Source organism: Nelusetta ayraudi, unplaced genomic scaffold, assembly GCF_046127955.1.
Source record: "Nelusetta ayraudi isolate G7.1 ecotype Tasmania unplaced genomic scaffold, CSIRO-AGI_Nayr_v1 ptg000219l, whole genome shotgun sequence".
Taxonomy (NCBI): domain Eukaryota; kingdom Metazoa; phylum Chordata; class Actinopteri; order Tetraodontiformes; family Monacanthidae; genus Nelusetta; species Nelusetta ayraudi.
In genome coordinates, this window is record NW_027466268.1 from 292,572 (window position 1) to 305,821 (window position 13,250).

The following is a 13,250-nucleotide window of genomic DNA, read 5'->3' on the forward strand; positions in this document are numbered from 1 at the left end:
TGAAATGAAGTCATGACCTTGTTGTGTGTCTGAATTGGTCCTTCAGCTGCATGGACAGACTGAGCTCGGGAGTTGAAACCACATGTTTATGAGTTTATTGCGCCTTAAAGCGGACAACATACGGTACACAGTTTAATCTCGACACCACAAACACCAAAGAAGAACCACAAAGGAAGCAAACACAGAAATGGCATCTGTGGTTTGTCATCTATAGTTTTGAGTTAAAGCTGTAGAAGGCCTGATCTGCAAAGTGGTATTGACGCTATGGTAAGTGTTCAAATGTGAAAAGATACAGTTAATACTACCTTATGTACACAGTGGATACAGCGTGAATCACCTTATATTTACATTGAACGAGAATTTTGAATTTTGAAAACACGGAAATTTTATCCACACATGATTTGACACCATTTGTAAAGATTAGCATTCCTTCCTTTGCAATAATCACCAATTATTATTTTAAACGTATAAATTGGTGAAAAAAAAATGACTTAAAGACAACGTGAAACCACAGACACTCACTCAGAACACATTGCAAAGTTTCCAACAACGCTAATATTATTTGAAATCACATCAACTACAATTGATGCCGCAAATCCAGAAGCGGAATTCGAGAATCCTCTCCAAAAACCAGACCACATCGTTGCTCTGTTAAACTCCAATTCATCGGGAGAAATGCAAGGAAAATATGTGATTTGTTGGTTTATGTTTGGTTCTGTTTATTATGAAAGGTTATTTCAACAGTTATTTCCCCCAGTTATTCAATACCAGGTCATGGTGGTCATGCAAAAGCTACTGAAACCATTTTGAAATTTTTGCGTTGACTTTTGAAGATTTGGATAAGAGCTGCAACTCTGAAGGCCGCGTTTTAACTTTCTGTTGCCACGGCAGCGGCGCCTCTGCTTTACCTGAACTGCGTCAGAAACCACACTGCGCTGCACTGGACCGACCTGACACACACACATAGACACACTCACACACACACACACACACACACACACACACACACACGCACACACAGGGGAGTGACTGAATCTACAGTCTGCTGGACAGCCGACCCACATCTAACTTCTGCAGACGGTAGCAACAAACAGAAAAGGAAGGATCTTAAATATTTCAGATATTGTCCTCTCTTCTCCCCCTTCTCTGACTCTTTCTGATTTTACTCTGATGTGGGTTTGACTTGATGAGTTGTGTGAAAAAAAATCACCCCTGGACAAAAGAGAAAACAATAAAAAAAATTAAAAAAAACCTAAACAATCAGAAGCAGTCATTGAGGACAACACAATTAAACAGCAGGGTATCAGAGAATATTTTCCCAGAGAGTCTCTGAGACTCACACATTTAGGCAAACGGACATGTCGCCTGCCTCTCCAGCTCTCGGAGTTGAGTTCAGTATGGATACAAGGATAGAGCGCCCCCACCTGTCCAGCAAGATGTAAACGCTTTCAAAAATTAAATTGGATAGATGTAATAGTGTGTTCTATTAATGCTTGTAAGGCCTAAATTCTGACTTGCGAGGTCAATGGAACGCGCCACAACCAAGGCGGGAAGGATTCCTCTGGCATGACAAGTGGGAGAAAGGAATCAGTCTGAACCACTTTGTAAACGTTTGCCCTTCAAATATTCTCACCCCGAACTTAAATCTTCACCTGCGCGGCTCCGTCTTTGTCCAGGATGAGGAGCCGTGTTTTCCTGCAGCTTTCGTTTAAAATCTATCCAACCCTCCTGCATGTCTTTGGCCCCGCATCAAACTCTGTCTTCCCCTGTGTCCATTTTCTTTGTTTTTATACTTTTTGCTGCATCTCCATCTGTTGGCTGGGCCTCATGGGACTCTGGCCCTTGCCGTTCATCTCATATATCGAGCTCTTCTGCTGTTGCCGCCGGTAGTACCACACGCCCAGCAGGGCAGCGATGGCGACCAAACACACGACCACAATGATGGCGGCCACCTTGGGCCCTTTGCCGGCGGGTGTCACTGGAGGACAGCTCGGCCCCGTGCACGTCGCCTCGCCGATCTCGCCCTCCCTTTGGCCGCTCTCACCGCCATGCATGGTTTGCTCCTCCACCGGGGAGTCCTGGTTGCGCACCGGTGGAGGCGGGCTGTGGTCGGTGAAGGTATCCTTGGTGACTTCGGGGAGCCAGGAGCGAGTGGGAACTGCCTCGGTGTGCTCCAGGGACGAGTCATCGGTGGGAAGGTGGCTGGGCCGCTTCTCTTCCCATTGATCCATGGCCGGAGACTCCGGAGACACTGGTAAGCTGGTGGTGAGTTCCGTACCTCCGTCCTCCAGCCCAACTCTTTCTGTCGTCGACTCTCCGTTTTCCGACTCTGCAGCATTCACAGGGTAGCCGTCGAGCCAGGTCTCGTCTGTGGTGGCCTTCACTCCCTCTGTCCTGTTCTGACCTTCATCCCGAGCAATGGAAAAGATGACGTGATGCTGCTGACCGTTGAGATCTTCGTGGCTATCGTGATGTTCATAGCTATCATGGTCATCGTGTTCAGGCTCATCAAGGTCCTCTTGATCAATAAAACCATCGTCACCATCATTGTCATCATCATGGTCATGGTCACGATGTTCCTGGCTATCTTCATGGTCGTCATGGTCATAATGTTCCTGCTCATTATCGTGGTCATCTTGATCAAATTGTTCCTGACTATCATCATGATCATCCTGGTCATCATGACCATCCTGTTCCTGGCTATCATCGTGGTCATCGTGATCATAATGTTCCTGGTCATCATTGCGGTCATCATGATCGTCATGTTCTCGACTAGCATTGTGGTCATTGTGATCCAAATGTTCCTGGCCATCAGCATGGTCGTCGTGGTCATCTTGGTCTGGATTCTCCTGGGAACCATCAGGATGTCCATCGTCGTCGTGGTCGTCAGCCGCATCTTCGTGATCTTCATAACTTTCGTGCTCATCGTAGGTGTCATCTTCGTCAAACTCTTGACTGCCGTATCGTGCGTGGCCACGTTCCTCCTCGTGTTCTCCCATGTCGTAATGGTCATCGTGGTCGTCGCGATCTTCATGGCGGCCTTGTCCAGCTAGATCATGAGCCGGAATGTAATGCTTCACCTGATGCTGGTGGTCGCCCTCTTCCTGGTGACTGTCAGGGTCATCTTGGTCGTCATGATCATTGTGGTCATCGTGGTCATTGTGGTCCTCATCGTCGTGGTCATCATTGCCTTGTGGCTCCACATCATCAGCATCAATGGGACTGTGATGGTGGTAAACTTCTTGACTCTCTCTTTCTTTGCTCTCCTCTGATTGGATGCCAGAGGTTCTCTGGGTAGTTTGTGAGATCACCTCAGTGGAGGCTGGACGTACCTGCTCCTGGAAGGTCTCAGAGGGGAACCAGAACAGGTGTTTTTGGGAGAGAACAGAGACGGGAGCGTCTGTGGCAGAGGCAACATCAGCTTTGACCTGAGCTCTCCGCTCCTCCTCCCATGCTGGATGCCCTGTGAAGTCCTCGACAGCCCTGTCCTCCAAGGCTTCTTCATCCGATCGTCCACCAGCCACCTTGCCGACGGCTTCCACACCGTAGTTTGTCTCTTGACGTTCCTCATCAATTTTTCTCTCAACTCCAGGCACCTCTGCTCCATCATTATGGTGCTCCTCCTCTCCATAGGAATCTGTAAACTTGTCCTCGTAGTCTATGTGGCCCTCTGCGTGATCTGCAGAAACACAATGGGAACCTGTTCACCCGACTGCACATTACCAAACCATTTTAGTCAAAAGGTGGAAGCGCATTGTACTGCCAAGTAAACCGGGTTTTTAGTTTGTCACATTTGTTTCTTGCAATCTTAACTTGCTCTCGATTTACCAGTCAATCTATGTTCTGACTTTCACCTATGGCCAGGAGCTTTGTGTCAAAACCACAAAATAAGGTCATGAATACAAGCATCCAAAATGAATTTCCTATGCAGGTCGGCCGAATTCTCCCTTTTAGGGTTGGATGAGAAGTTCGGTCCTTTGCGAAGAAACAGTTGAGGTGGTTGAGGTATCTTGTTATGATGCATACTCTGTGCCTCCCTGGGGAGCTTTTCCGGTCATACCCGACCCGGAGGAAGCTCCGGGGGCCTGCCAAGGATACTGGAGAGACTGTGTCTCCTGGCTGGCCTGGGAGCTCTTTGGGATCCCCTCAGAAGAGCAAGGAACCTGGACCCCGGATAAGCGGCTGATGACAGGGTACGGGGTCGTACTGTTAACTTAACTGGGATCCTTCATTTGAGCATGTAGCCCAGGGCGATTTCATACTATTGGACTACTACTAAAGAGTGCCGGATTGTGTCTACACCGACTAACCACAGCCACAGACTGTCCATTGTGTCTCTACCAGACAACTCTCGCCCCTGCTCGGATCTGGACCACACTCCGGTATGTCGCACTCAGGTATCACAGCTGCCATTTTCACCCTGACCCACAACTGAGGCTCTGTCTATCTTTTTCCTGAAAGATGCTGATCTAACAACAAGGAGCAAGGAGTCGATGGGGTCAACCTCAGCACGGCCTGCAGACTACACTTCACACAAAGAGATTCTGCCTCTTTCCTTCGTTGTCCTGTCATCTGTGCCTAGCAAGTACGAGTGCAGTTGCTCTCACCTTTGACGCACATCTCCACCAGCCCGTACCACTCTCCGCAGCTGTCGCACAGCAGGCTGAAAGCTCGGTGCCCGCTGGACATGGCGTAGCCTGGAACACAGGTGTAGAGCAGCTCATCTCCCATCTCGTAGCCAGAGTGCTGCTGCAAACGGGCATTTGGAAAGGACGGTGGGTCACCGCACGGCTCGCCTATCAACAACAACACAAGGCACCACAGGAAAAATTACATTCTAAAGACAGAAAATAAAAGGTGTGTAGCTCAAAAAATACGGTATGCTTTCCCAGAATGCAACTGCAGATACATGCAGTTTATTAGCCCTGTATTAAAGCTGAGATTTCAGGGTTGAAATTTCACTAAGCCACATTGCTGAGCTCCAAATGTTGAGTGTTTTCACTGGTTTTAGCACTGGTCAGCATCCTCTTCAGACAGGATTAGAGTAGGAAGGACTTAAACACCATCGATGAAGAATAGAAAGGAGAAACATCACAGTGAGTTTAGCTAATGCAGAGGTTGCCCCATCATTTTTACTGACCTTTGTCTTTGACACAGAACGCGTCCAGGTGTGCAACGTCCTCAGAGGCATCTTCTGTTTTTACGTCCACCGCTTTCAGCGAACTGCCCACAGCGTTACACACCGTTGTCCTGTAGATGGCGACGCAAAAATTATCCAAATAATTGTGCGAAACAAAGCAACAACTATTTTATATATGTATATATATATATATATATATATATATATATATATGTATATATATATATAAACAATTTTTGTCTTTTAGCCACACTAGCTCCTGTAGCACATGTAGACACAGCGGTACAACGCAGTAGCCTCTCGTAATCACAGGCTGATTTGTTGCTCATTCAAATATTTTTACAGCATGACATCAGCGTCTACGATCGCACACACACACCCACACACATGCGCACATACACACACACACACACACACACACACACACACACGCAGGTAGATGTTAGCTTCACAATTGCAGTTGAAGACTAATCAAAACATGCTCCCATAGAGACTCCTGCCACCAATCAAATCTTGTACCTCAGTGATGTTGTACAGTTTACACTGAATGGTCAAATAACAACATGTGCCAATTATAGACACAGGAGACAAAAAAAAAAAGTTGAGAGTGGCAGCGCAGCTGGCCTTTGAGTCAAGCTGTGTGCTGGTGCCACGCTGACTTTCGACTTATAAGGACAAAAAGTACCAGAGAAAATGGGCAGCGAGTCAATAACCACCAAGAAAACATTCTGAGACAAGAAAAAAAAAATGCAGACTGTTTACACTTGGAACTGCAGTCCTTGCAGGCATCTCTGTGAGAGAGAGAGAGAGTGTGTGTGTGTGTGTGTGTGTGTGTGTGTGTGTGTGTGTGTGTGTTTTTTTAGAGATAAATCCAGGTCACCTTTCACCTGACTGAAACACAATTTCTAAAGAAATGGACACAGCCGTGCTCAAGACAAAAACTCAAAGTGTGTGTGTGTGTGTGTGTGTGTGTGTGTGTTGGATGAATCAAAGTGATGTTATTTGTTTGGTTGCCGGGGTAACACTTCTCTGACTGACAGCTAACAGGGAGATGTCGAAGGAGAAGAGAGACTCGGTGTGGTGCAGCAACCCTTTGAACAAAGTCGCAGCGTTTCAGGAGCTCGGCGTCGATCTTTACGTTACTCATGTAAAAAAACCCAGAAGGGATAAGAGCAAGTAACCTGCCAAGCACCTGTGATGTAACACTGTGACCCACTTTCAGGCAGACTGACTGGGCTGTGGCTGGGTCACACACCGTCATATATGATGAGCGGGTGAGGCTGTAGCAGCGAGGCACCACATCAGCATGTCACTCTGTCCAGGGAGAGACTTCTTCTTTTCCGCTTTCTGCGTTTTCAAACTTAGCATTCTGCAAGGGAGCGTCCAGAAACACCGCCATGAAGACTGACAGTGAAGATGTGAGATCTAAACAGGAGTGTTGGGAGTCATCGGGAATGTCTTGCTTTTTGTCTGACAGCTCAGAGGTCAAGGTGTACGAAATAGCCCATAAATAATTGTGCGATAATTCACTGGACGCCTTCGTCTGACACCTCAGAGTGTCTCCGCGTCGCTCCGTTCCGTCTTCGCTGCCCGGGTGCTGAAAGGTGCGTCACATCACCACACAGACGCGAGGTGCAAATGGAGGCAGTTGTCGACATGACACCCCGGCTCAGAATTTCCTCCTCCGCTGGGGAGAGACAGAGGCGTCTTTCTCCATCGCCCTCCATCGCCCTCCTCCCCCGACCCCTCTCCCTCCAAAATGTGTCACTCACTTCCCACTCTCCTCCCTCTGACTGATCCTCACGTCTGCCTTTTCCTCCCCCCCCACCTCTGTTCCTGACCTCTGACCTCTGGCAAAGACAGACAGGCGCGGTGACACGCCGGGACACTTTTTTTCCTTACCCCACCAGGCCGCCGTAGAGCCAGCCGCGGGTGCATGGCGAGAAGAAGCACTCGGCCACGGCGTGCCGGAGCTCGGCAGAGGAGGCCAGGCGGGCGCCGAGCGAGGCGCAAGCCCGCTCTGCGTCTCTGAAGCCCGAGAAGCCCGTGGAGTTCTGCAGATTGAGCACAAACACTCGACCTGCGGGGGACAGAGAGGAGGTGGAATATTGAGAAATCCAGGCACAAACGGCAGCAGTGAAGCATGAGGAGGAGGAGCAAAATGTTTGATTAAAACAACAAAACAGGAAATTCAGAATAAATCTAGAAATTGTGAAAATTTGATTTCTTTGTGTGGTGAGTTTGATTGCAGAAACTGAACGATCAGGGATGTTATTAGCGGGATAAACATTCACAGTCACTATTAATGGTTGATTGACTGCAGGTGTGATGTTTTTAAATATCACCTTCAATTGTTTCGTTAATGAGGGGAAAAACAACAGCAAAAGTCAACATTAAGACAACTTGATGAGGATTTGTGTATTTTTTCTGTTCAAGATAAAAGACCAAAAATCATAATGGTAAGAAATTAAATAAAAACAAGTGGTTATATGATTTCTTTTTTTTATATATTAAATGGCATCGAGATTCAATTTGAACATTTTACATGATAACATTTTTTTTTTTTTTTTTTTTTTAATTCTCCGCTTAGTTTTGCTGTGTAAACAAATGAGTACCGAGTAATGAGTGAACTCACCATCTGCAGTCACAACAGAAGTGACAATGAGAAAAGCCAGACATCCAAAGAGCAGTGGTAAGGGTTCCTGCATCTTCTTCTCCTTCTTCTTCTTCTTTCTTGGTGGATTATAACGTCCTTCTTGTGCACGCTAGTAGGAGGACAAAAAACGTGAACCTACAAACTTTTCCCTGGAGAAAAACAAAAAAAAACGAGAACCAAAGTTCCACAAAGTCTTCAGAGTCCGCGTGGAGGTCTGCAGATGGAGCCGGAGGATGGTGCGGGTGCGACCGGTGTCAAGTGCGAGTGATGGAGGAGTGGGGAAGAAAGCTGGGAGCGCGCGCGTGTGCGTGTGCGTGTGCGGGGCGAGGCGTGTCGAGGCGCGGGTTTATCTCCTTGGCCAGAGCGCATGGAGAGCCGGTGCGAAAACTCGCGCCGGGGTGTCAGTGAACGCGTCACGGACCGAATCCCGCAAGGGTGAGCTCGCGCGCCCACCTACCCTACCCTGCCCACACCATGGAGAGAGGGAGAGAGAGACAGAGAGGGTGGGTGGGTGGGTGGGGGGGTGTTATTGCTATTATGTTGTCAGTTTTAACACTGTGATTTTTACCTGATGACTGTCACTGCCCCTTCACTCTTTGTTTGAAAAACTTTCCTACAAAATAATGATTCCCCCCCCTATTTTAATTGCTGCAGCAGTGCCTTTTGAACTCCTATTAACTCATCCACTATTAGTTCATTTGCAGTAACAAGCGCAGAATTTAGAGGCACTTTGCCGCCTCTCGAGGCTGTTTAGCAGCCTCAGTTAAAATCCCCTCTGTGTTTTTGTGCGTGTTTATTGCGGGCGTGTTTTTTCCATTTGGCTGGAGGCGATAGCGACGGATGACCGTGGCCCTTGCAGAGCTCCTCGGAGGTCAAAGCCATTGTCTCGGTGAACCTGCAGGTGAAGATAACCGACGTGAAATAGCACACGCGGGCGGCGCTGAACCCACAGAGAGACATTACAGCCGATTAAAAAAACAAAACAACAACGATACAGAAACACAAATCAAATATGCGTAGACTGTGGCAAAACAAAGAGGGAAAACAGGGAGAAGAGAAACTCCTGCTGGAGTCGCACCTTTGTTGGCTGCTCTCCTTTTGTTTCTCTGTGTGGCCCCAGCGGAGGCTTCTGCGATGATATTTCCCCACATCCAGTCAGCTTTGTCTTTTGTTTTACACAATTCAGTGCCTCTTAAACGGTGCAATGGCAATGAAGCAGATCCTGCACCTGATGCGCAAAGTAAACATGTTCATTATTCATTTTCACGAGGGAAGCCGTCACTCATTTAAACAAAGAAAAATATAGCTCACTGTTATGTGTAAATGTAATGGCAACAACCAAAAACGTCTCTGAATGAACATTTGACATGGTCCAATTGTTTGTTATCATATCCGACTAAACTTCACTGATCACTGATTTGCATTTAATTCTGAAATCCATCCGTGCATCTTCAATACCTGCTTCTTCCTGAGCTCAGGGTCACGGGGGTCTGCTGGAGCCCCTCCCAGCTGTCATAGGGCGAAGGCAGGGTGACACCCTGGACCCTGGACAAGTCACCAGTTCATCGCAGGGCCACATAGAGACACACAACCATTCACAATCACATACACATCTACGGGCAATTTAGAGTTTCCAATTCACTTCACTTTGGAGTGTGGGAGGAAGCCGGAGAACCTGGAGAACATGCAAACTCCACACAGAAAGGTCCCAGGCCCGGAATCGAACCCACGACGCTCTTGCTGCGAGGCGGCAGCGCTAATTTTCCAATTTCTTGTTGAGTTTTAGAGAAGAATATTGGGATTGATCCTGCGGGATAAATCAACAGACTCCAGCATGCTGGTGTTTGTTTTCCTCGGAGGATGTAAACAGACGATCCCTCGACGTGGCTCAGCGCAGCGTTGCTTTCACACTTAAGTTATGCTTCCTATGTTTGAGTGTGCTCCAGCTCCAAGCCGTCTAAATTTATCCCACCATGCGCTGACAGAGGCTTCACACATGGCTGTCCAGCGTCTGGATCACCGAGAGGCGTCCACGTTTTAAAGCCCTCTGACACGTCTCACAGTTCCACTTCCTGCCCGGTCGTTCAGTCGTGTGTGTTTAAGGTGGGCTGTTACCTCGACTCCTGCACGCAAGCTATTTCTGGATGGCCGAGGGCGGCGGCGGCGGCGGCGGCGTGGTTTTGGGGGGTTCGGATGGCGAGGACGAGAGAGGCGGTGATTCACACCTGAGCCGTCTCAGAGCAGCGGGTGAGAATTATGTAGCGCCGCGGGTGTCTCCTCCCACTTTGCACAGGTTTGTCATCGCACCGCGGGCCTCCGGTACACACTCATTGCACAATATCCACTACGGAGTAAAGATATACACACACACACACACACACACACACACACACACACACACACACACACACTCCATCAAAGTTTTTGTGCTTATGTCGTGATGGAGGAAGATTGTGAGGTAATGATTGAAGACGGTGGCGCAGCTAAAGACAATAGCAACTTCACATGAGAAATTAACAGTAATATTTAAAAAAAACAAAACATGTTTGGGCGAACAAGAAAATGCAGATAACAAAACAGGAATGATAAACTATTGAATGACTCGCAAGAGGATTTTGACCCCTGGTCTCCTTGACCTCAATTATCTTCACGAAAATGCATCAAGCTGGGTGGAGTTTCTTCTTGGACTCCAGCGGACTCCTTGTTATCATCACATTCAACACCGAGCCGACGGCCGGGGGGCAGAGTTCACATGAGATGCAGCATGACGCTATTTGGAGATCTGAGATAAACGGTTTGGCCTTCCGCGACAATTTGCGAATGAGTCGCCGCGGAATAATGTGTTGCAAACCGATGAAGGGACAACCTGGCAGGGCTGCTGAATCGCTGGGATCTTTTAGGTCTGAGGTCTCACACATCCATCCTGACAAGCTGCACTTTAAAGCACCCCTCAGTCGCTCAAAGGCTGCGTTCAGACTGCAGGCGAATCAGATTCAAATCAGATTCCTTCTCAAATCCCATTTTCAGTGCCGACTGTCCACACTGTGTTGTAGCCAGTGTCCAAATGGGATGTGGTTCTGTTCAGACTGGGCCACATTATTGAGCCATCTGACAGGTTGCTGTAGCAACGAGGTGGCAGCGGAGGCGTGGTTCAGCGCAGCGTGTAGTGTGTGATGTCATCATATCATTGCGACAGCAGCACTTGTTGCCATACATGGGGTGTGTCTCAATTCAGGGTCTGCATCCTTAGGAGTATGCATTTGAAGGCCTGTTGCGTCATAGCACTGCGCGAAGGCTTTCCCTTCCGTCCCAATTCCCAAAAATCCGAAGGACGCTCCAAATGCGTCCTCGGAATGCGCCCTACTTTTAGCCGATTCAAAGGATACATCGCTACTATCCTTCGTGTCCTTCGGTATCCCAGGATGCTTTGCCTGCTGCTGCAAAGCATCCTGGGATCCTGGGAAGTCAGCTGAAATTAGCGCCATCTACTGGCAGAGACACGACATATAAATTTAAGTATTGAAATTTCACATAAAATATTCAGTTTTTAACGTAGGGTTTTTACTTATTTGATCATCCAACGCCATCGTTAGATGGCGAACCAATGGTTAGCTTGATGCTACGAAAACGTCACTTCCGGGGTTGGCCAGCAGGAGGGAACGGCGGTGACGCAACCAGGAAATACGCCGAAGGCTAGACCGTCCCATGTGGTCACCAGGGAGGCGGGGTTTGGTTCGTCCTTCTAGGCCGGGTCCTTGGAGAACGCTTCCTTCTGACGGAGGACGCTTCCTTCGAAGGATGCAGACCCTGAATTGAGACACAGCCATGGCCTGGAGCTTGGCTTGAATGGAGCTACTGTATCTCCCCACACACTGATGAGCCAATGAGGTTCCTCCTCTGTCCAGGGACTGACTGCTGTTTTCTACTGCTTCTGTCTGCTCCATGACGTTACAGCTCCGCACCTGGAATGGCGCCCTCTGGTGGCGCTCTCTGGTCTGGCGCATTGGCTCTTGCTTTGCGTAGAGTGACGTCACGTACAGTCAGAACCCATGTGTTTGGAGCTGTTCACCCTGAGAGGCATCTGTCCAAATGCCATTTGAAACCACCTCCCGATAGTGGTTTCAAAAAATCGGATTACATGTGATTTGTGACTGTTCACACTACAAAAGAGCCATCCGGTTTCAATCTGGATGGGCTGAAAATCGGATTTTGCCTGGCAATCTGAACAAGGCATAAATCTTCAAAAAAACAATCAGATTTCTTGTAGTCATGAGGAAAAAAGGAAGGGACTGCAGAAGTAGTTTACAAAGAGTCCATTATTGAGGGAGACTGCAGCACACGAAAAAAAAAAAGTCATGGCAGATGCAGGACCTGTAACATATTCGAACATTTAGACTCAAACAGGTTATATTGTACGGAATATTGTGAACAACTAGAAAAGTAATTTGTTAGTCAACAAAGCATAAAAATCCAAACCAAGTAATTGAGGGACATAAATACCTTCAAATAAAGATTGTTGTTGCTAACGTGATGAATGGAAGTGGCCCTTTAATTTGCTTACAAGCGCTTCATCACTTGTGACCCAGGCTGCCCAGATTCTGCCTGGTTGTGTGAGATTGCCCTCTAGCGTTGAAAGTTGTACGCTACAGCTATGTTTTGTTTTTTGTATTTTTGTTTTTTTTTATTACTAAAGACGAAGTACAAACCTTCGAGGTAAAAACAAAAAAACAAAAAAAAAAAAAAAAAAGCCCCACTCTCTCCCACTATCTTATTAAGCGTAGGGCACAAAGAAATGATGAAATAATCAGTTTTAATATGAACCTTCTCCCTGCTGGTAGAGGAACCGTTTAAACATGTTTGATAATCGTGTAAATAGTCCCCCCGTCATATAAAATGGTCACTAAACTGTGACACTAAACAAACAGTGTGTTGTTAGGCTAAAGGTTGCAGGGCCACACACAAAACAGGAACACGAACTAAAATATTTCGAAATTTTTATATCGTAAAGGAACATTTTTTTGTCTAGCTTACTTTACAAAACAATACAAAAAAAATAACCTAATCTGAGATCTCAGATTAGGTCCATGATACATCATCATAATTTAACGACCTGCACGCAGCTCGGCAACGGCACCTCGTGACCTTTAAACATTTAAACATCATAATAGGTGTAGTTGGCCACGTCTGCACCATGTCACCCAAACATACGCCATCCTCACGGCGTTGATATCATAAATGAAAATACAATAAAAAAATAAATAATAATAATAATAAAAAAAACATGTGGCCGATGTGGGGCAGCCCGTCCCAGTGGTGGTTCTGCTGGTATGTCTGCAGAATGACGCCTTCACTTGCAGGTGCAACGCATCTGTCACGCGCACAAACCCTTTGCTTCGCTCGTGTCCAGCCGGGGTCACGTCAGTTCACGTGTATTCACCACCGCCCAAGGGGAGG

The 13,250-nt window shown here is 47.4% G+C and overlaps 1 protein-coding gene across 1 annotated transcript; it reads right to left on the reverse strand.

Annotated features, from left to right (window-relative positions):
* Positions 1-72: 72 nt before the first annotated feature.
* Positions 73-8,225, reverse strand: susd5 (sushi domain containing 5). The gene is made up of 6 exons (XM_076016194.1): positions 7,776-8,225; positions 7,043-7,220; positions 5,141-5,250; positions 4,608-4,796; positions 970-3,679; positions 73-935 (listed from the first exon to the last, which is right to left on the reverse strand). The coding sequence occupies exons 1-5, from the start codon at positions 7,846-7,848 to the stop codon at positions 1,788-1,790; spliced, it is 2,442 nt and encodes an 813-aa protein (XP_075872309.1). The 5' UTR covers positions 7,849-8,225; the 3' UTR covers positions 73-935; positions 970-1,787.
* Between the last annotated feature and the right edge of the window lie 5,025 nt (positions 8,226-13,250).

Excerpts from the sequence above, each read along its gene's own strand:
- susd5 (XM_076016194.1), bottom strand. The coding sequence starts at position 7,848 with ATGCAGGAACCCTTACCACTGCTCTTTGGATGTCTGGCTTTTCTCATT. Across the intron at positions 7,221-7,775 it reads TTCTGTTGTGACTGCAGATG|GTCGAGTGTTTGTGCTCAAT; the intron begins GTGAGTTCACTC and ends TGTCCCCCGCAG. Across the intron at positions 3,680-4,607 it reads GGTGGAGATGTGCGTCAAAG|ATCACGCAGAGGGCCACATA; the intron begins GTGAGAGCAACT and ends GTGTTTCTGCAG.